Genomic DNA, 22,890 nt, shown 5'->3' with positions numbered 1-22,890 from the left:
ATGTTTGTCCTGATGATGACTTCCTGTGACATCACTTTGGCCTCATTGTATCTGCTTTCTGTTCCCTCTGGTCTCCAGAGTCCTGCAGGACCTCAGCACCCACGTGGCCAAGGTGCTGGGCTCCTGTGGTCACTTCTACGCTGTGGAGTACCTCTCAGCCGGGCACGCCTGGGACCAGAACATCTTTTCCCTGGATGACGTGGCCATTTCTGAGGTTCAGGATCAGGGTGAAGGCGGAGACCGAGCCAGGTGGAAGGCCCGAGAGATGATGCACCGCATCGCGCTGAGCTTCCTGGACATGGTGTGGCACTTTGACAATGACTTCACCCACAAGCTACACCTCTGCGACATCAAACCGGAGAACTTTGCCATCAGGAAGGACCTCACGGTAAGTCCTCAGGTGTGACTTTGAACACGCTCACTCTGCTTTGTCTTTGCAGTGACTCAGAAACCACAGAGGAGGGCTGAATGGCTTTAATGCTGGCTGAGGATATAATGAACGTAAGAAGGATGAAAGCAGAGCAGGGAGCTGGGAGAAAAGAGATAAAAGGGACGTGTTTTTAGAAAGCTATTAGAGCAAAGATGGAAATCAGATGCTGGACGGCGGATTACGTGAGGTTTTTCTTGAACAGATATTTTTTTAGCCAAAGGAAGAAGATGTGACGCTGCTGCTGGGGAGAGAAGGTCATTGTGCAAACACACACCTGGGTACTTCTCTGTCTTTGTGAGGACGTTCACGCACATTATCAGAATCAGAAAGACTTTATTTATCCCCAAGGGGCAATTAAGATACACAGAATATACAGTATATACACAAAAGTGACTGAAAGGTGAATAAATAACTGTAAGTGAGTAAAGTGTCAGCAGTGTAAAAACAGACTAGTTTATGTTTCTGGTGTGGGAAATGTTCTTATCGGCAGGAGTTAAAAAGCAGAGCTGCTTTGGGGACAATGGTGGCGCTCCTCCTCCTCTCAGTCCTGCAGGAAATGCAGCAGAGGCGTCGCCCAGAGGGGAGGCATTGAAATGTGGGGTGAAGAATGTGAGAGGGGTTGTTGATGATTTTGGCTGCCTGTCTGAGGGCCTGTTGGCTGAAAACCTGTCAGAGTTCTGACAGGCAGGCCAATGATTTTAGAGCACACTGATGCAGTGTGCGGCAGTCTGTTCCTGTATGAAGGCTGAGATTTACCGCCCTGCAACTTGACGGACACCATTGAAATAAAGTCCAGGGTGGAGGTCGTGCCTCACAGCCTCACTGAGGGAAACAATCAGAGGGGATTTCCAGGAACGGGCACCAGCCTGGAAGCAGTCCAGATATGAACGAGGACACGGAGACCTTGGAGGGTGGAGTTTTTGGACTGTTCATTCATTCAACCCTCAAACCCAACAAGATCCCCGAACTCTGAGAAAGATGAAATAATCTCAGCGTCTTTGTTCTCGTGCCTGGAGTCAAATCCAGCGGCTGTCACCTCTGATGGATCCTCGGCCCATCAGTCACACGAAAGACTAAAAATAAAGTTTTCCATGAGCTGGAGCCAGACGTCCTCATCTCCAAGTCCCCATTAATCACCCCGTGATCAAACTTCTCATCCGTCTTTATTAATATCTGTAATGTTAAAATTAAAAGTATAAGCTTGCTTACTCTAGAATGAGAAGTGGTGTTTTTCCTGCGGTCATAAATCAGAGCCGGAGCGTCTGGATGGAGGGAACCGAGCAGGGTTTGTTTTCTCAGCGTTATCTGAAGCTTTTATGGTTTGTCGTTAAATCAGCAGCACTTCAGGTCGGCGCTGGACTCCAGCCAACAATCACAGCTCAGCCTAAGCTATTTTATCTCTCATTGTTCAGCCCCTGATCGCTGGAAAATGAGCAGTTAAAGGGAAAAAAATGAGGCGTTTGTAGCGCCAACAAAAGTCAAGTAAAGCAGAGGCTCACAATTGTTCTCCCGGTTTTGCAGGATTAATGTTTTTCCTGTCAAAGTGCTGACATGGAACATGTTTAACTGCCCTCACTTAATAATGCCAGCACCGTAAAACCACCGTGCAGCCTGCGCTCGTTTACTCCAGGTGTGAGTGGAGTCATTTCATCTGGTTAAAGAGATTTTTATCTGCAGATTATTCCCAGCAGACCTCCCGAGCACTGCCAGGCTCTGTGTCACAGAGACACGCTGCTGCTTACAAACTGGTAATATAATCCAGGACATCAACACACACCGCACGGCGTGACGATTAATCCACCGCAGAAAATAGTTCCAGATGATCAAAGCTGTTTGTAAAAAAAATGAAACTGCCTGTGGAAGATCTTCATCTCTGTCGGGCCAGAAGCAAACGAGCGTCCTGTCAGTGCGTCTCTCCTGCATCAGGGCTGATTTAAATAATACAGACCGGCAGATTGTTACTCCAAGAAAACCCTCCAAACTTCAGTTTGACGTCATAAATATGAAAGAAAAATCTCACAAGCTCAGGAGAGAAAGATGTGAGTTTGAGACGATGAAAAACACTCACTGCAGTAAACGTGCTTTGAGCGGTGGAGTGACCGGAGGCCCACACACACATTTAAACTGTGTGAGATTTTTATCACTCATCTGAAAAATCTGAAAAACATGTTTTCATATTTTACTGCTGGGGGACATTTGGCCTTTAAAACTCCTTTCACTTTTCCTCCGCACAAAAGAATCTCTGTAAAGTCTCATTTGAATAATAAAGACGAAAAGAGTCTTTTTGTAGTTTAGAAATTTATCAGAAGCTTTCTTTTATTTTGATTCCATGTCCTAAAAACTGGATCGAATGTAGTGGAGTGAAAATTGTCAGTGGCTCATTTTTATTGGATTCTCGTCTCTTTTGTAGCAAATTAAAATTCTGATTAGTTTAAAATGTTATAATAATTTCATGACGTGTAAACATTTAAATGAACCCTAACACCACCTGTTTTCTGTTATTATAAAACCTTTGTGATGCTGATTTAATTCATTCCTTTCAGTCTGAGCTTTGAAACACTTTCTGTGCATCCGTCACAGATTGTTACGGCAGGATTTCACTTCATGCATCTTCAGTTTTTGGTTTCTACAGAGCTCCAAATCTGCCGTTACAGCTCACACATCCAAATATCTGAAGAACTTCAGGCCTCACTGTGTTTGTGTTCAGCCCACAGAGTCCGTGTTCATAGAGCCGCAGCACCTGAAGGTTTCTGAGCTCGAGGGCAGAATTTCAGGCAGATCTGAGCTCGTCATGTGGGACACGTTTTTTATTTATGTAGCGTGCTGGGATGGCGTGAGCACATCCAGGCTGTGTGTCATGTTTTGCACCTTTGAAAATATAAGGTGTGGATAATCCTGCAGCATGGGCTCACACAGGGCGGGTGTCCTCTGGTGTGTCCTGCAGGTGGTGGCGATCGACGTGGACATGGCGTTCTTCGAGCCGAAGATGAGGGACATCCTGGAACAGAACTGCAGCAGCGACGACGACTGCAACTTCTTCGACTGCTCGTCCAGGTGTAACCTGAGCAAACGCAGGTGCAGCCCGCGCCGCAGCAACAGCAACCTGCAGGTAAGCGAGGCCCTGTGACCTCACTGTGACACTTTCAGCTTTGAGCTTTTATTTTGTAAAAATCTGCTGAAAATGTGTTTTATTGTGACACTTTAATTTGGTGTGATTTTATTCTCTCAAATGCAGCGGTCACATGACTAAACCATCAAAGTCCGTTCAGTTTAACACTTTAACTCTTTTATTTTTCCCTCCTATGAAATTATTATTATTATTATTACGTATGTATCTATTTATGTTTATCTATTTACTGTACAAAATGATCAGGTTTTAGACGAGTTTTGTGTTTTTTGTAAAATAATAGTGAGTAATAAAACTTTCAGTCTGCAGAGGAAATAAACTGGCTAAAAGGAGAAAGTTTTATAATAAATAAAAATCATTTTGTATAATTAAGCAGAACTCTGAGAAACAAAAGCGTCTAAAATTAAAAGTGTCTTTGTTCCTCTCCGAGTCTTTGTCCACCTGTGTGGATGTTTTTCATTCCTCGGCGCGAGCGCTGAGCCGTCGGCTCGCTCTGCAGAAAATTACAGGGTTGGTCTGTTTCTCCTCTTCCACCGTCGATCGTCCACAACGTCTAATTACACGTGTGGAAAAGTGTGGAATGATAATTACTGACCGGCCTGATCCTGCTGACAGGCAGAGTTTCAACCTGTTTATTTACCTGTGCAGGTGATTTTGTCTGCAGGCTCACTGCTGCTGAGGAAACGATTTTCTCTCTTTTTTAAATGCATTTTGTATATTTGATCAATAAAATAACTTTTAAAGAAAAAAGTGAAAAGTTTTATACTGAAAAATTCATTTTCATTTCTGTCGATTTTATTTCTGTATCAAATTAAACCTGAAGAGTCGACACAATTTATCTATATGTCAGATTCATGCAGTTTATTACTTTAATTATGAACTTAATTATGAATTTATTCACTTTTTTATTGTTTATGATTGTTAAAGAGCGGTGAGGTGTGGGGGCCGTGACCTTTGCTCTCACATCTGAGATCCTCTGATGGGAGTAAAATATTTATGTTCTTAATATTTCATCTGATTGTATTTCACATCAAAAGTCCATTTTTAAATCTAAACTTCTGCATAAATTTGGAGTTTCTGGCTCATCGCTCTGCAGCTTCACATTAGACACATTTTTATTCTCTAAATATGGAAAAAAGTTACATTTGTCATCTGCTTGGAAACAAAAACACAAAATTAGTTACAGCACGAAGTCATGATTTAGGCTCACATTAAAATATTTGTCATCTTTATTATTCCAGCAGTTTCTGTGCTGTGGTTCCTCTCTTTCTTTACTTATTTACAGAATTATGATTATTGTTGTTATTGTTGTTTCATTGCTGTTCAAAATTGTTTTATTATTAAACTGAAGATGTTAGGAGAGTATTTTTATTATTTATAATGTTAAAGTGAAACAACTTAGAGAATTTCTCTAAATCATTTACAATTACTTTTAATAAATTACTTTTACCTTTAAATTGTTTTTAAATTAAATTATAATCACAAAATTAAAGCCAATTCTAATATTACATTACATTATATTACATTACATTATATTATATTACATTACATTACATTACATTATATTACATTATATTACATTACATTATTATATTATATTACATTATATTATTATATTATATTATATTACATTATATTATGTTACATTATATTATATTACATTACATTATATTACATTACATTATTATATTATATTACATTATATTATTATATTATATTATATTACATTATATTATGTTACATTATATTATATTACATTACATTATATTACATTACATTATATTATATTACATTACATTATATTACATTATATTACATTACATTACATTATTATATTATATTACATTATATTATATTATATTATATTACATTATATTACATTACATTATATTATATTACATTATATTATATTATATTACATTATATTATATTACATTACATTATATTATATTACATTATATTATATTACATTACATTACATTATATTACATTACATTATATTATATTACATTACATTATATTACATTATATTATATTATTATATTATATTATATTATATTACATTACATTATATTATATTACATTACATTATATTATATTATTATATTACATTATATTACATTATATTACATTACATTATATTACATTATATTATATTATTATATTACATTATATTACATTATATTACATTACATTATATTACATTATATTATATTATTACATTATATTACATTATATTACATTACATTACATTACATTATATTATATTATTATATTACATTACATTACATTATATTACATTATATTATATTATTATATTATATTATATTATATTACATTACATTATATTATATTACATTACATTATATTATATTATTATATTACATTATATTACATTACATTACATTATATTACATTGTTAGCAGTAGTAGTATTATGATGATCGTTGTTAGCTTGAAGTTGTTTTGACTCATCAGCCCGTCAAACTCAGAGGACAAAGGACACCAGAAGCTGAGCCGACGTTTCTGTCACCATCGCCATCGCCGTGACAACACCAGGACGGACTCTCATCGCCCCGTATCACATGACTCGTGATACGTGATACCTGCATTCATCCACCAAAAGAGGACGTTTAAATATGAGACGGACGGAAACTGTTTCTCTAACAGGTGACGACCGGAGGCGCAAACACGGCGGCGTCTGAGGCGGGAACCTTAGAAACTAACGGAGTGGATGGATCCCAGGAGAGAGGACAGGAAGCTGAAATTTAAAGGAAAGTAACAGAAACCAGAGACAGAACAAAATCAATTATCACCATAAATAAGAGTAAGTCGGAGCAGAGAGGAAGGAAGTGGGAAAGAGTTCAGGTGATGAAGAAAAAGGAACAAAGACACAAAAGAGGAGAAAAAACAGATGAACTGACAACTGAACCAAAACTGAGGAAAGGAGGCGAAGAACAAAGAGACGAAGAAGAAAGGAGAAGATGAAGATGAGTGACGATGACATGCTGACAACATGCTGCTCTGCCATTGGCCAAAGTGAGGCTCCACAGGTGTCTCTTGGGCGCACCCAGCAATGACCCTCAACCTGCCAATCATCTCCGGAGAGAAAGAAGTCATTGTGTGTGTGTGTGTGTGTGTGTGTGTGTGTGTGTGTGTGTGTGTGTGTGTGATGTCGTCTGCATACTGATGAACCAATCAGGTGCTGCTCAGACTCACTGCTCCTCCTCCTCTGTGATTACCTCTCCTGATGCGCTCTTCTTCTTCTTCTTCTTCACTTTTCTTTACTTGGAAGCTTTCCCCTTTTTTTTGCAGATTTCTTCTTCTTCTTTTTTTTCATCTAATTCGAGAGTCCGATGTGTGATTTGTGACTTTTTCCTCTTCGTCTTCAGGTGATCTGTGAGAAGATTTTTAGACCGTGGTTTTCTCCCACGCTGCTTGGGGCCAAAGCAGCGCTCCCTCTGCAGGTAATGTATTTGAAAACATCTTCAGAGGTCCATCTCACCCCACGCCAGCATCCTGCTCTGTCACACCAGCATGTCCTCCTGTGTCTGTGAACCTTCTCAGCTCCACACCAAGCCATTAAAAATGCTCCAGCACATCCACAGTGCAGAGGTCCGGGTTAATTACAGTTACATGTGGAGGACTCCTGTCAATCAAAGCAGCCAGTAGTGTTTCTGTAGATTCAGAGATAATTTTAATACAACCTCAGCCAGGAAGCTCCAACGTGAAAGGGAAACTGGCACCAGCATCATTCGGGAATTCCAGTGATGGAGGGATAATAATTTGGTTTCAGCGATCAAATCCGACTCCGAGCCGACTTTAATCCCAGCTTTCCTGCAAACACTGATGAACTGCAAATTATCTAATGTAGGACAGCAGTTAAAGTCCTGAGTTTTGTGGATTAGAGAGTTTAAGACGTGATGTTGGTGTTGAAATTGTCTTTTTCCATCAGGTGGAGCTGCAGCGAGCTCTGCAGGAGTGTTCAGCGACTGAAGGGGGCGTGGAGGAGTCAGAGGAGGATGGAGGTGGTGGTGGTGGAGGAGGAGGAGGAGGAGGCAGGGGCGTCCATCAGCGCCTCTTCAGTGTCCTGAAGCGCCTCATCCAGGAGGGAGGGGCTTCAGATGAAAGCGGAGAGGCATGGGAGGGAAAAGGCCACGCCCACACTGCGCTGAACTTTTGAGCTGTAATGAGAAGGTCGATGTGGGCGGAGCATCTCAGAAAACCAGAGAATGTTTTAAAACTATCAACGGGTCTCTTCATGGCCAGAGAGCCCAGGTAAGACTGGCCACTCACTGATGGGAAAAGACTCGTCCACTGACACATTTTGGGTCCAGAACCACAGTTTGAGCCACTCTGAGTGTAAGTGACTCCGTCAGCAGGTCCCATCTCAAAGAGACACAGCAGTGAGACTTTTGGCCTCAGTGTGCATCGAACTCTATCACGATGAACAGTTTTAGACACACACACACAAAAGTCACGGTGTTCTCGCTGCCAGTGACGGACGTTTCATCCTACCCAGTTTGTAAAATTTAACCAGAACTTAAGGTGGAGTTCAGGAAAGGTCCACCTTTGCCTCCAACAAAGAGAACTTTGACCTAAGAACTGGTTTGCTGTGGAACAACTTGAGCTGCATCCATCACCTTTAGCTCACGAGTGTCCAGGTGCTCGTCTGGGAACGTCTGATTGGGTCACAGCGAGCATGGAAACATTCAGCGACGCCTCACGTTTCTTCTCGTCACAGAACCAGGGATCCAGTGTGGGCAGATCCTCGCAGATTTATTATCCTTTTACGTAACTGGTTAGTCTCAGTGAGATTTTTCAAAAGAAGCTCTCTCATTTGAAGAGAAACTGTAGAAAATAAATGTGTTTGAATGATAAATGCTGAGATACAATGTAACATATGACTAATGATGTTTGATTCACAGCTGAATGAACGACTCTTGGCCTCTTTTAAAGGTTTTTAATGGTTAATTTGACATGTTTTTGTCCTGTTGTCGACTGTTTTCAGGTTCCAAAGACAGATACCAATAAAACATATATCATCCATCCAAAGTGTGTTTGGTTTGTACAGAACGTCTGTCTCACAAAATACAATGTACTGTTTCATGTTGTATTAAAATAACAGATTTTGGAAAATGTACTGATAGTTTGGTCAAATGTCTTAGTGAAGAAGACATTTGTGACCTGCTGAGGCCTCCGGGAAGTTTCTTTGTTTAACAAGACCAATATGAGCCTCAGCAGTCACAGACACCCGCTCATTACTACTATGCAACATCCAGTAAAAATCCTTGAATTTCTCCCACCAAACCTGGGCTCAGACTTTTTGGAAGGTCTGTTACTATAGTAACCTAGCAAAATGGGTATGGCCCACACAATGTGCTAACACATGGCCCACACACTGCAAAGAATGACGGCCCTTTGGTGGCCCAGATCTGGTTTCCAGAGGTGGCCCACACATGGGCCAGCACAAGGCCAGCTGCAGACTCACTGCTGGACCTGTGCTGGCCCAGATGTCAGCCTAATGTGTACCTTAATCAAGCCATGTAATAACAACATGTGCCAGAACATAATAGTGCAAAAGTAACATGATGAAACTCTGTTCAGAGAGTGAATGGACTGATTCTTATATAGTGCTTTTCTACTCTCCCAGATTACTCATAGTGCTCGATACAACATGTCATATTAACCTAATCACACACTTTCTCTAAACTGAGTGCTTCCTAACTACATTTATACTCGTGACATGCAGACTGGAGGAGGCAGGGATCGAACCACTAACCTTTCGATCAGTAGGTGACCTGCTCTTCCTCCTGAGCTACAGCCACCGAGTGGTGAACCTGAGTAAACCCTCACTAGGTTTGGATAAAGTGTACACTCACAAACCTGTCAAACCTGCATTTGAAACATTAGCTACCATAGCAGTATAGTATTGCAACATGGCATTTGGGTCTTCTAACTCAAATAGGAAAATGGGAACATAAATAGTGCCTCATTGCCAGACGTGGCCCACATCTGGTTGACATACACTCTGCCATGACACCAGTCAGTCAGAAGTGCCAGCTTGATGCCGGATCCAGGCCAGACCTGTTTTCTATGAGCCTGGGCCACATAAACCAAACCATAATCGGGCCAGATGTGGCATGCCATCACATAGACAGTGCCATCTATGCCAGGCCTGGCCCACATCTGGATGAAATACATCTTATCATGCCAGAAGTCAGCCAGCAGTGCCGGCTTGATGCCAGATATGCACCAACTGTGGAAAGCTGTCATGCATGTATCTGCAAACTTGATGACCTCATGTTAAGAGCTTGTGACACTAACCGCCCAGACTGTCCACTCACAGATCTCCGAGCTGGGAGTCGGTCCTTCTGGCAGGAAACTCCTTTGTTTGACTCTTTTAACTCGGAGCCCCAGAGAGACGATTCTAGGCTAACAAACTGAATCCCTGCAGCTTCTTTCATCAGGCGCCTGAGGCCTCATGTTACAGGTGTAGAAATGTGAGCGAGCTGCTGATGCGTCCCTGGCGTGTTTTAATTCCACTGCAGTCGGCTTCCTGGACGTGTCACCACAGCAGCTGTATGGAGAGGACTCAGCTGGAGAGCTTCCAGAGCTCTGCTCAGCCTGGCAGCTTTCCACTCTTTCACTTCTTTAACAAAACAAAAAACCAAAAGCTCCAAACTTCACGCTGAAAACGCTCCAGAGACTTTACTGGAAAGCAGAGCGGAGAGCATGATGTGTGCTGCAGATTCAAACGCTGATCTCCTTCCTGTCATATCAAACACCACAGGCCTCCCTGTGGTGGAAGCACAGACTTGTGGGTATTTAAGTTGAGCAGCACACCGACCGTGGCGCTGCTAAACACTGGGCCACACGCTGTGTTTGTGCTGCCGGCATGCAAAGCTGCTTAAGCTGCTGCTTTAAGTTCATATTCTCCTTCTGGCAACACGCCGGTTTGTCTTGTTCACAGTTTTATTTCACAGCAGATCAGAGGAGGCGTTTTATTTCACCCTGTCTACACAACTTTTCATTTATTGAAATTGATGAAGCGGTGCAGGAGGTCCAGACACCCGAGAAGACCGCTGTGTTAATCAGAACTCATTAAAACAAACTGGATGGTGACGCACACATGGACCTGATCTGAAGAAATGCTGCACACCTGAAAGCCTTTTTCTGCTGCCACCTCCTGTTAGCAGCGCTGCCTCAGGCCAGTCATAATGTGGGCGTCACCCAGCTGCCTTTCATCCTTTCAAAGGTTAAAAATCTTCCTTTGAGCCCAAAGGTGTGAAAATCAGTGGCTGAACTAAACTAAGCAAACCACCTGTGAGCGAACTCTCTTCAGGTGTTTGTAGCTGTGATGTGTCAGCATTAGATCCTGCACATCATTCACCTTTAAGGCTACGTCTACACTAATCTGGATACATCTGAAAACGTCTACACTCATTTTCAGTGGTTTACGAGCAGTTGTTCATCCACATTGAAACGGCCGTAAACGCTTACGTGAAACGCAAGAAGATTCAGCCTGCCTCATTTCTGTCTGCCGTTTATTTACTTTCCGGGTCTTTGAAACGTTGCAGCAGAATGTGGAGGAAAAGCAGCGAGTTTTTAAATGGACTCACAATGAGGTGGAGTTGTTGCTGCGAGTAACACAAAAGTCCAAAGTTGCAAAAGCGAGTGAGAGTTAAAGAATTTGAAGAAGAGCTCTCTGGAGCACGTACAGACTGATATTAATCTTTAACAGGGCTGTCAAACAACTGCTGTATAATGCCCTCCGCTATCTTAGTTTCATTGGTCACATGACTGCATCATCGTTTCTGAAAGGCTCCGGGGTCGCTGTCCACACTGCGATGCGAAGACACCGTTTTCAAATGTATCCGCTATGGGGAGCGTTTTGAAAACGCGAGAGAAAGATGCGTTTTCAAACGCAAACGTGTTAGTGTGGACGTAGCCTGAATGAAACATACAAGTTGCTTCAGATAAGTTTATATCATATCGTTAGTACGGCTATTGATCTGACATCTTCCCTCAGGTATTATTTTGCTGTTAGCAAGCAGGTGAACTAAGGTCACCAGCTTTATGTCTCTGTCTCACGGGCGTGTCCGTCTCCAAAGGCTCCATCATTTTGAGCTGTAATAGATAACAGCAAAAGTTCTTCAGCCAGGAAGGAGTGCAGAAAGACGAAGACGTCCATGCAGGGTGCAGACGTGCAGCTCGGTCTGTGCTGCGGCTGTTTGCCAAAGAAATATTTCTCTTTAACAGCACGAGATCGTAACAGATTTATGTTTGTGGGATTTTTAGTGTCTGATGTGTGATGTTGGATTTTTGGATGTTTTCCCCACATGTAGACAAACTAAGCGCAGCAAAGCCTCCAGTGGGAGTGTTTGTCCGGCTGTTTGTGAGAGCTTTACTGTTTCAGTCCTCGGGCTTTGTTCAGCGCCTCCAAACGTCTGAACAGCTGCTGACAGAGGTGAGCTCTGACTTCCTGTTTTAAAAGGATTCTTGGCTCCTTTTTAGATTTCTAATCAATGATATTTGATGTGATCTGTTTCCATCACCGGGTCAGTACGTAGCTGCAGCCCCAGATGGGATTTCACTTTCAGTGGAAATAAAAGAAGAAATGTGAGCCAGTGTGGCCTGAAAGAGCCCGGACGTTTTCCTGGATCAGAAATCAGGGAAGTCATCTGCATCCACTTTCCTCATATCTAATGTTTCCAGCAGCCACCAAACTGGTCTTCATTATCCCAGAGAGGAGCCGCGCCTGGGCTTTAATAACAACAAAATCAGTTTAGTGACACGAGAGAAGAGTTCGAGTGAGCAGACCGACAGCAGAGGAGGAAACGATCACGGAGACATCAATCACAGAAGAGCAGCTGACGGAGAGCTGAAGTAAGGAAAGCTCAAACATCTGTGGAGCCCACTTTTCAGCAAAGTTTACCATCTGCTCGTATTTTGGTTTGAAGCTTTGAAAAAGCAAAGATGAACTCTCAGCTCAGAGGTGGTGTCCATCCTTCATGTACAGTCTGTTAGGCCCACCATGGCCGTCCCACACGTTTCCACTTTGTGTGCTCTGCATCACTGTGTGCCTTTAATTCACCAATCATGAAGTCTGGCTGAGAATTAAAGCTGGCGAGATAAAAGCTGATAACAGTGCGTGTTGCTTCTGTTCTACACGAGTTCATTTCACGGCGCGTTAGGTCCGAGCCAGAAACCCTCTGAGCTGTGATGAAGAGGCGGGCAGGGCGAGCGGGCGGTGAAACATTAAAGTTACTCACCGTGTCCGGCTTCATCTGCACGGAGCGTCACGGAAAACTGTTTCAGCTGCTTTCACTGAGGAGAAGAAGCTGAAAGAGGAAAAGAGAGAAAACGCCACAGAGTTGTTCTTTGTCTAAAACTACAGAACAGCTGTGCTGTGATGTGGGTTACTACGGTAACGACCTGCCTCACTGATCATCACGTTGGTCGAGCAGCCTGTTTGGTATCAGTGCATTAAATCTGTCCAACGTGTGCTTCCTGTTTAAGGAGTTCCTGAAGCTGTGCTCGTCTTTAGACTCCAGTAAGGACTGGAACTGGTTTTGGACCTCGTGGTTTCTCTCTGCTGGTTTTGGGGTCTCAGTGGAGTTTCTGGGAGCGATCAGAGTTTGAGTGATCCTGACACTTTGTCTGGAGGATGTTTGTACGCAATAAGATGAAGTGCAGACTGCTGTGAGCAGGTAGCTAAGACATGATTCTCGTCAGGCACAGTGATGTGCTGCTCACACTCAGCAGGTGCTGGGTTTGAACTTCCTGCTGTTCTGGGGTCTTTCTGTGTGGCGCTGTCTTGTCCCCCTGTGGCCGTGTGGGTGAACTGATGAAGCCAGACTGGTCGTAGGCGTGGATGTAGGAGGTGTTTGTCTCTCTGTATTAGCCCTGTGACGGTTTGATGACCTGCCTTTGGTCTAACCTGTTTCAGCTTATGGCAGACGGGATGAGCTAAAGCCACCTCCGTGGCTCAGACTGTGGATGGATGGATACACCCAAAGGGCCTCTCTCTCGCACCCCTCACTGGCCCCATATTTTCCTCGTTTAAAGTGTGTGAGCTACAAAGCCACTGATGAAGAGCCTGCAGGCTGAAAAATGATGATCTGGGTAAAACCTCGTGTAGGTTCACAGATGTTAAAGTGTTCTTATGGATTCTGGACTTCATTAGAAAGTTGAGCCGGCTGTTCATATCTGATGGAGCCTGCTGTCGTTTCTACTTTAAGGTGACGGTTCAGAGAGTGGAGAGAAGCATGGTAAGAATGCAAAATAAAGACTAAAGTATGAAGGACAGAAATCTGTAAGATGTGTCTACCTGCACAGGAACACTCAGAGCAGGAGAGCCTCACAGTTACACCTTCACGTTGGCATACATTAACATGCAGTTACACATGCATGTGTAATTCTATGCACCATGAAACACAAGCATGCATCGCGTTCTCCATCACTAATTGATTTTTCCTGCAGCTGACTCAAACCAGCTGCTGCTCCGATTTCACATTCATCCACAGATCCATCCACCATGCAGTACAGCCTGATTCAACCTTCAGTGCAGAAAGTAAAGCCAGGATGAAAAAGACACCAGATCTCCCAAAGCAAACCGACTGTGAGCCACTGTGTCCTGCTTTACTCGGATACTGCGACGATCAGATTTACCCAGAGCGTCGACAGGAGCCGAACAGCTTAGGCAGACTTGATGTCCTCGCACATGCAGAGGTTGTTTCCTGCTACAGGAAACAGGGGTGGGTGTAGCTCAGGTGGCAGAGCAGGTCAGCCACTAATCAGAAGGTCGGTGCTTCGATCCCAGGCTGCCTCCTGGCTGCCAAATATCCTTGGGCAAGATACTAACCCCGTGTTTGCCTACTGGTGGTGGTCAGAGGGCCCGGTGGCGCCAGTGTCCGGCAGCCTCTGTCAGTGCGCCCCAGGGCAGCTGTGGCTACAATGTAGCTGCCATCACGTGTGTGTGAATGTGTGTGTGACTGAATGTAGTGTGAAGCTAAGGACTGCATGCTTTGGGGTCCTTAGGGACTAGAAAAGCACTATACAAATACAGGCCATATACAGTGAGACCTACACTGTTACATGTAGACCGCTGCTCAGCGCTTTAAGTGCTTCCTGTCAGATATCTGAGGTGCAGTTTGGGCGATTTCATGTTCAAACATCAGTTTGGAGGTTTTAAAAAGGTTTAACTGAGTCTGCAGTCAGAGCACTACAGTCTGTTTTATTTCAGCCACCTTTGCACGTCATTTCTCATCTGTCCTTCTTCCCTTGATGTCCACGATGCCTCCAGATGTTTCTGAAGTCAGTGCAGGGTGATTGGTGACGCCACGGCGAGGCCTGATGCTAGTACAGACTTCCCAGTGAAGAAATAGGCAATGGTTTCCAGATGTTTGGAGTTTACAGCTGCACGCTCAGCAGTAGGCAGCAGCTTTTGTTTTTATTTCTAATCATTCGGCTCTTCAAGCACATGGATGCCAGTGTCTTGGCCCTCAAAGTTCCCACAGTGGTTTGTCAACCAGTGAGCATAGTGGGGTGATTACTGGTGGGACTCCTGACCCTTTAAAGCCAGAAGGTCAAACTAACAGTTGGTGTAATATTGCAGCCGCCTCGGGCTGTAGCTCACCACCCTGACCCACACCGAGGCCCCGATGGACTCAACGAGATCCACGACAAGATTTTTATTATTACGAGTTTTCAAGAAGAAAGTTTTGCTAAATTCCTGCTTAAAGCCGTGAACAACAGAGACAGAAACACTGAGTGAGCCACGTGGCTTCAGCCTGCAGAAACATGTGCACGCATCAGAGTTTGTTTCATGAGCTCAGGAGAGACGATTTCAGCTTCATGCCACAGAAACAACCTGATTCTGAAAGGCTTTGAAGAGCTTTTGCTCCGTGTGACGACTTTGTGCTCGTCTATCAGAGGATCCAGTCAGAACAAAGAGAACACCTGAGCCTGGTGGCGCTCGCTCCTCCCTCACAGATCCTTACATCAGACACCATCCACTGATCGGCTCATTTAACCCTGCAGACTACGCCTGCTGCAGCGGTTCAGTGCACCAGTGTGTGTGTGTGTGTGTGTGTGTGTGTGTGTGTGTGTGTGTGTGTGTCCGGTGGAAACTTAAGCAGAACTTTTACTTCAGATCAGAAGTCTGGACTCAGTGTTCTGAGTACGTTTTTTTTCCATGCAGAAGTTAAAGCTTCATTGTTGGACTTAAACTGGATGTTTTTAGGGATTTAACTGCATCGCTGAGAGGAAATAAAACTGAGCCTCACACTGAGGCCAGCTGGACTGAAAACTGAGGCCGGGAGACTCAGCCGGCTTCTGGTGGAGTCAGGATGTCAGATATCTCAGATTAAAATGAAAAGATGGTTTCACAACTACAGTTTGGCAAATGCAATCTCTCTCAGGAGCACGCTGCAGATGGAAACCTTCTTACAGACTTTATAGAGATATATGTTCAGAGATAACTACTTCAGTTAGCTCGGCTCTCGGCCTCCCCTGACATAAAGTTTAAAGCTGTAACACCAACTACACAACTGTACCAAGACTTGTGTTCCTCCCAGATTTATTCTGCTGCAGGATGACGAGACCAAGCATCCAGCCAGAGCAGCAGGGCCCTGCGCCACAGACCAGGAAGTCCTCTGAAGGACTGCCCAGGTCTAAAGGAAGCCTCTTACACACCCAAAGGCTCATGGCGGAGACAAAACGTGTAGGTCAGATGCAGAGGCCTGAGGTCAAACCACAGTTTGTGATTTGAAGCACTTCCTGGTGAACGTGGCAGTAATGGTGTCCTCTGAAGGAGGAGAGCGGCGGCTCCTCTGATCCACAGAAAAGGCTAATTGCAGAGGATCCAGAGCAAGCCTCGGGCCTCCACTTTCATCTGCTCGCTCCTCTTAATTAATCAAACTCCAGCAGCAGAGTTCAGCTTCCTGCCGGCTTTTTAATTAATCAGCTGAGCCGGGAACATTCAGCCACACGGCAGACGAGAGAAGAGGAGGACGTTTGTCACGCTGCTGAACCTGCGACGGCCTCCAGATTGTTAGAATTAATCAGTTTTCTCTTTATATCCAATCACACGTGTTGGACGCTTTAGATCCAAGCAGCGGTCAGAAAAGATCGCCGCAGACCAGAGAGCTGACACCTGAATGCAGACGCTGGTTAATTCTGCTCCCTGAGCTCAGCTGTGATGAGTTTAGGTCAGATGTGGAACAGGAAACCAGCGCTGTGCTGTTCTCTTCACACATACACAGCATCCTCTGGTGCCTCGGGGAGGCTGTTATCAGTAAAGGGCGAGAGATAACGGCCCAGTCTCCTGAGGTGGAGTAAGTCTCAGGAGACTGTGGTTCATGTGCCGCTCGGGATGGTCGTTTGACTCGTTTTCACTCGCTCGGTTTCATTTGGAGTTTATTCTTTCAGTTCAGGCACATTAAAATCTCCAGTATTAGGACTCGATGCTCCAGCTCTCACCACAGCTTTCTGTCCTCTGTTTAAAATCTAGTCATGAAACTGTAGAACAAATACTTTACCGTAAAAGGAGCCGACCGAGCATGACATCAGCTGGATTTTTCCTTTATTTCCTGATCTGTGTTTGCGCTCGTCCCCGGAGAGGAATTAGTTTTCTATTTGTTTCAGTCCAACGTGTCGAGGCTTGAGAGCAACACAGATGTTCTTTGTAACGACAGACGCTTCAGTCAGGTTTGGTTTCGTATCAGAGCAGATCTGCCCAAAACCCACAAAACCACTGCGTGTGTGCGTGTGTGCGTGTGCGCGCGTGCATGCGTGCGTGTGTGCGTGCGCGCGTGCATGCGTGCGTGTGTGTAACCTTTACTTGATGCACTCATTGGCCAGCAGCGGTTTCACATTCCAGAGTGATGAAGGCAGTTATGTCTTCCCATCAGATAAACCACCTGCTCACTGCACATGCTCAGACCGGGTCAGCATATTGTTTCCTTGCTAAGCCGTGATTGGTTCATATAAACAACACAGAGCTGCAGAAACATTTAAAGAAACTCTCATTTGGAAACATTGAAGTTCCAAAATCAGCTTAAACACAATGAAAATGTTCCAACCTCTGGTTTGGAGGCTCCAAACCAGAGGTTCTCACAGAAACGTCAGAGAGTCGTCTGACAGAGATGTAACACAACGCTCAGTCATCTTTGGTGTGTAGAAAAGCAGAGGTCGAGAGACCCGTGTTTTGGCCAGGTGTTACCAGGTGTTACCAGGTGTTTATCAGGACGGCTGAGGCCGAGAGAGCAGGGGGAAGACACGCAGGGCGGTTTTAAACTCGCGCCTCCAGCATCCAAAGATGCAGAATTTCAAAAGAACCAGAGCGAAGCTTGACTTTCCAAAGAAGACAGAGCTGAGCAGCACCGTCACCGCTCCACCCGGAGGTGTGCAGTTAGATGCAGGAGCACCTGTGGACGTGAGATCCTTAGCGCCTGTTTGCCGTTTAATGTGCAGCAGCTGCAGAAACACTTTATCTCTGGAGGGATTCGCACTGGCGGGCATGAAATACGCTTTGGTTTGTCCCGACCTCAGCTTTCTCCTCGTCGGTCAGATCGTTAGTGCTCAGTGATGACAAGCTCAGATGGCATGAAGCATCAGGCAGCATCAGGAGGCAGGCAGACCTCATTGTGCTGCAGAAGTTTAGTCTTTCTGTTATTAAGCTATTATTTCCGGACTATTTTCACTTAAAGCTGAATAAATGACGAACGTTCCCGCTGTGAGGCCACCAGAAGAATTTCATGGGAAATATTGGGATCATTTTCTGCAGCTTTCGGTGGATTTTTGCAGCAGGAACAAATGAATCAAGCAGCAGATGTGTTCCTGCATTTGATTCATAGATCTTGCATAGACAGTGTGACCGGACGAAACAAGCTTACTTGAAAGAACATGACACAAAGGCTTCTCACACTTTCTAAATATCAGACGCAAATGAGTCTGAAACATTCAGGGTACCCTATGGTACCGTTTAGTCTGCTGCTGCGTGTGGCAGTGCCTCGAGCAGCTGCAGCAAAACTGTCCCCAAAAACAAAATCGGCCCGATTAAGCCCTACTGTGACCACGTTAGCAGGTGGAGGGCTGCTGTAACTCCCAGGTGTCATCAAATAAGACACTTTCTTTCATGTGAAGGCTGTGCAGGCAGGAGTGGTGGGCCCAAAGTGCAGACGAACAGAGTAAAAAGGTGAACTCAAATGCAACTTTAATGGTTGATGGCAAAAAAACTGAAACCTGGCTAAACTGGGAATACAGAAACTAAACTTGCAGGCAGACCGAACACAACATGTGAGATGATGGAGACAGACAAAGGAAAACACAGGACTTAAATACAGAGAGGGAGCAATCAGGGAATGAGAGACAGTAAGAAAACATAGCTGGGGCTAACGAGACAAGGGAAGCAAAACCTCATACAATAACACAGAGACACGGACTTCAAAGTAAAACAGGAAACATAACACAGAGACACGGACTTCAAAGTAAAACAGGAAACATAACACAGAGACATGGACTTCAAAGTAAAACAGGAAACATAATACAGAGACACGGACTTGACAAGGGGACACAGCAGGCAGGGGAGACGGAGCAACTATGCAACACAAACAGAAACCAGCAAACAGAACAGTAACAAAGAAACCAAAGGACTAGAAATGATAAATAATATCAAAATCAAAGTTCAATAATAATGCAAAACAGAAAGCTCTGGGTCGACGACCACCCTAACACTTTCAGGCAATAAAAGGTAACCAACTAGTTGCAAATGTAGCTAAAGTTACATGTAATGCCTGACTGTAACTGTGATGGTTACATTTGTAACGAGCTGATCAGATTTGGGGTTAGAGTGAAAGCGCAGGTTAGCATTACACCCCAGAAAGTCCTCAGGCACTGAAACCTACTGAGGTGGAAATGAGACAATAAAAAACGCTCGTTTAGGTTTAACCTTCCAATTAAATCCTTCTGATTGGAGGAGGAAATGATTGTGTGCTGGTGACAATAAGCCCTTCACAGCAGTGACCCTGTACGCTGTAACTGGGTGCTGTGCTGCTGAAGGACACCTGGCGCCTCGATCTTTGACGTTATTTGGATCGGAGCAGGCTGATCAGTTCTCTGTGATGGGAGCTGTGGATCTGAGTACAGCTGGTCGTTAACTACAGCGTGTCCAACACACGAGTGTGACACTGTGGCTGCCATTACGGTGCTAGATAATGTCAGTGAAAGTGTTTCAATCATATCCACACCAATAGGAAGCTTTAGTTTAATCGTGGAGCTCTGAGGACGGCAGGATGAACATCCCTGACAGAGGGGAGGAGACACGGGGGAGGACGGGGGAGGACGGGGACGAAGGATAAGTAAAGGAGACAGACCGTGAGAGCAGACGGAGGACAAAGAGCGTGTGTGGAGAGATATTAAAAATATAGAAACAGAGGAGGAATAATGAACAAACGGCAGTGAAACCTCAGAGGTTTTCTTTCCAGGAAACAGCAGAGAATCACTGATAAAATAAAACTTCAAAGGGTCCACACAGACGCTTTGATGCTCGGATATAAACTCTGAAGTCTTCTTAGTGACTTTACACAAGTAACACAGTGACTTTAAATCCAAAGCAGCTCAGTAAGTTTGGGATGTGCTTTGGTTTAAATGAGGTCATTAACAGAGCTGACTGCAGTCCCCTGTCTTTGAAGGAACTCAGTAAAACCTGATTGTTTGGTTTGAAAATCCAGCAAAGTTTGAGCCGTAGCAGGAAACAGCTTTTCAAATATGGCTGCACATTTTTAAGCTTCTCCAGCCCAAATGATCTCTACAGCTGACACGCCAGCTGACATCCAAGGATTACTCACTGCAACAAGCAGTTAGCACGCAGCTAACTTTGTTAGCACTCGGCTGGATTTTGGTCACACTGATCTAAACTCAGGTCCAAACTAGAAAAATTTGCATTTCCTGCGAAAATGCAGTGTGGATGCTTTAAAGCTGAAGCTGTATGCAAAAACTAGCAGAAAACGCTGAAAAGTTGCAGAAAGTGTAAAAACTTTGCAGAAGCAAAAGAACTTTGCTAAAATGGAATAACTTAGCAGAACTGCAATATCTTAGAGGAAACATAATACTTGGCAGAAATACAATAGCATAGCAGAACTTTGCAGAAATATTGTAACTTACCAGAAACATGATAAATTTTCAAAAATACAAGAACTTAGGAGAAATAGTATAAGATAACAGAAAGAATATATTTAGCCAAAAATACTTAAACATTACAGAAACACTATGATTTAGAAAAATAATACAACATAGCAGAAATACTGTGATTTACAGGAGACACTGTGATGAACTATGAATATTGTAATTTTAAATTAATACTATGTTTTAGCACAAATACTATAATTTGACAGAAATACTATCATTTGGCAGAAATACTATGTTTCAGCACAAATACTCTGGTTTAGCACAAATATTATAACATAGCAGAAATACAATTATATAGCAGAAATGCTATATTTAGAAAGAAAAATATAATATAGTAGAAATAGTATGATTTAGCAGAAATACTGTATTTAGCACAAGTACCAAAAAGTAGCAGAAATACTATGATTTAGCAGAAATACTATGATTGAGCAGAAGTACTAAGATGTAGTAAAAGTACTTTGATTTAACAGAAATACAATTATGGAGGAGTAATACTTTAAAATGGGAGAAATATTGATACACACACACATACACAGAGCCTAAAGGGAAGAGTATTTGTGCCATGGAGTGTTAACAAGAATGTGAGGTCCATATTAGAAAAGCTGGTAAAATCATAAAAGTTTGCAGAATTGTAATAAATGATGAATATGAATTACTGGTCTGTGACAGTGTATTAAACAGAAAAATTGGAAAAGCAAAATGGACAGGTGAAAAAATGCTGAACATGCTGAGGGTCCCTCAAATATACTTGTTAAATGAAAAAATCAGCAAAAAAATCTATGAGTCACACAATCACAAATATGTACACATAAGGAAACACACATGCACAGAGAGACACACACACAAGATCCAATTCAGTCAACCAGTCTAAATATATTGAATTTGAATCTTAGAATGAGGTCATCCCATTAAAAGAAATATTTCATATCCTCTGCCACGTTTTCTTTGAATGTTTCAGTCACCTACCTTTGTAACGCGGTTAAAGGACCAGGGCGCCTGACTGCAGCCTCATAGACAATGAGCTATCAGAATAAGATTCGACTATGGAGCCTGAGGGTGTGAATAAAACACAGGAAACAAAAGTAGAGCTCAAATATATATATATTATGTTTGTTATGAGAAGTGTATAGACGGATGTACAAAAGAAATAGAAACATATGCATGTATATCACAAACAAAAATAATGTTGACAATACAAAACAGCTTAGTAGGTTCCAAAAGGAGGTGGGATGAGGTGTAGTCCAGTATGTGATTTAGTTTAGTTCCATGGACCTGTGATAGGTCATGTGTCAACAATTTGTGATTCAGTCCATAGGTTCACAATTCCTACCGCAACGTAGCGGTGGTCGGGTGGCTCGCCATCTCGCGCTGATCAGGGCTGATCGCGGGAGAACAAAAAAAACCTGACCTAAACAAGGTCAAAAAACAGAAATTATCATTCACAGAAGAAAATGAAACAGCATTCTACTGCTGTGACAAAATAAATACATAAATCCATAAATAACAAAGTCAAGTAATCAATGCCACGTTTCATACAACAATCAATAAACCATCATCTCTTATAATGAATGTCATTCTAAATACTATTATAGAAAGACATTCTCATGGGTCCCATCAAAGTATATCAGCGTTAAAGCTAATAAATATTATCCAAAGTTAATCAAATATATTTACAAAACTCATTTAATCACAGGTGTTGCGCAACAGATTCAATAATGTAAATGGAATTTAACTCAATGCAAAATCTCATAGGCCGTTTCGGCATTTCATCAGAAAAGTAACAAAAAACATCCAAAACGGACAAAACTACAAAAATCATATCACTCATTCAACTCTAGATACGTTAAATCAACATTCGGCCATAATGGAATAAACAAAAACAACAATATTCAATAGATGACACTAGTAATTGCACTTACTGTCGCTAGCCTAGCATTAGCTTACCGGCATTGTAGGATGTGCGATCGCGGCTCCGCATGTACATTAATTGTGACAAAACAAAACAAACAAATAACTCACCGTTGAGTCGAGTGTGAGGTAGTGTAAAGATGAATGAATCGGCCGAGTTATTGCACGCTGTCAACTGGCCTGTAGTGCAATAACCCGGCCGATTCATTCATCTTTACACTACCTCACACTCG

The 22,890-nt window shown here is 43.1% G+C and overlaps 1 protein-coding gene across 2 annotated transcripts in view; it reads left to right on the top strand.

Moving 5' to 3' along the window:
• The window catches only part of dipk1c (divergent protein kinase domain 1C), a 38,703-nt gene extending 30,379 nt beyond the window's left edge, over positions 1-8,324 (top strand). Inside the window, exons 5-8 of one of the 2 annotated variants that reach the window (XM_085363180.1) lie at positions 79-388; positions 3,375-3,539; positions 6,949-7,023; positions 7,512-8,324. In XM_085363180.1, the coding sequence (XP_085219306.1) occupies positions 79-388; positions 3,375-3,539; positions 6,949-7,023; positions 7,512-7,739 (778 nt within the window). In that variant the 3' untranslated portion in view covers positions 7,740-8,324. Of the gene's footprint in view, positions 1-78; positions 401-3,374; positions 3,540-6,948; positions 7,024-7,511 lie in introns of both variants that reach the window. The other variant, XM_085363181.1, reaches the window with a different exon arrangement.
• Positions 8,325-22,890: the final 14,566 nt, after the last annotated feature.

The sequence above is a fragment of the Diplotaxodon limnothrissa genome, linkage group LG9, assembly GCF_057381915.1.
Source record: "Diplotaxodon limnothrissa isolate DT_005_m linkage group LG9, D_limnothrissa_male_GT1.1, whole genome shotgun sequence".
Taxonomy (NCBI): domain Eukaryota; kingdom Metazoa; phylum Chordata; class Actinopteri; order Cichliformes; family Cichlidae; genus Diplotaxodon; species Diplotaxodon limnothrissa.
The sequence above is the reverse complement of the archived record's forward strand: the minus strand, read 5'-3'. Positions and strand labels throughout refer to the sequence as shown.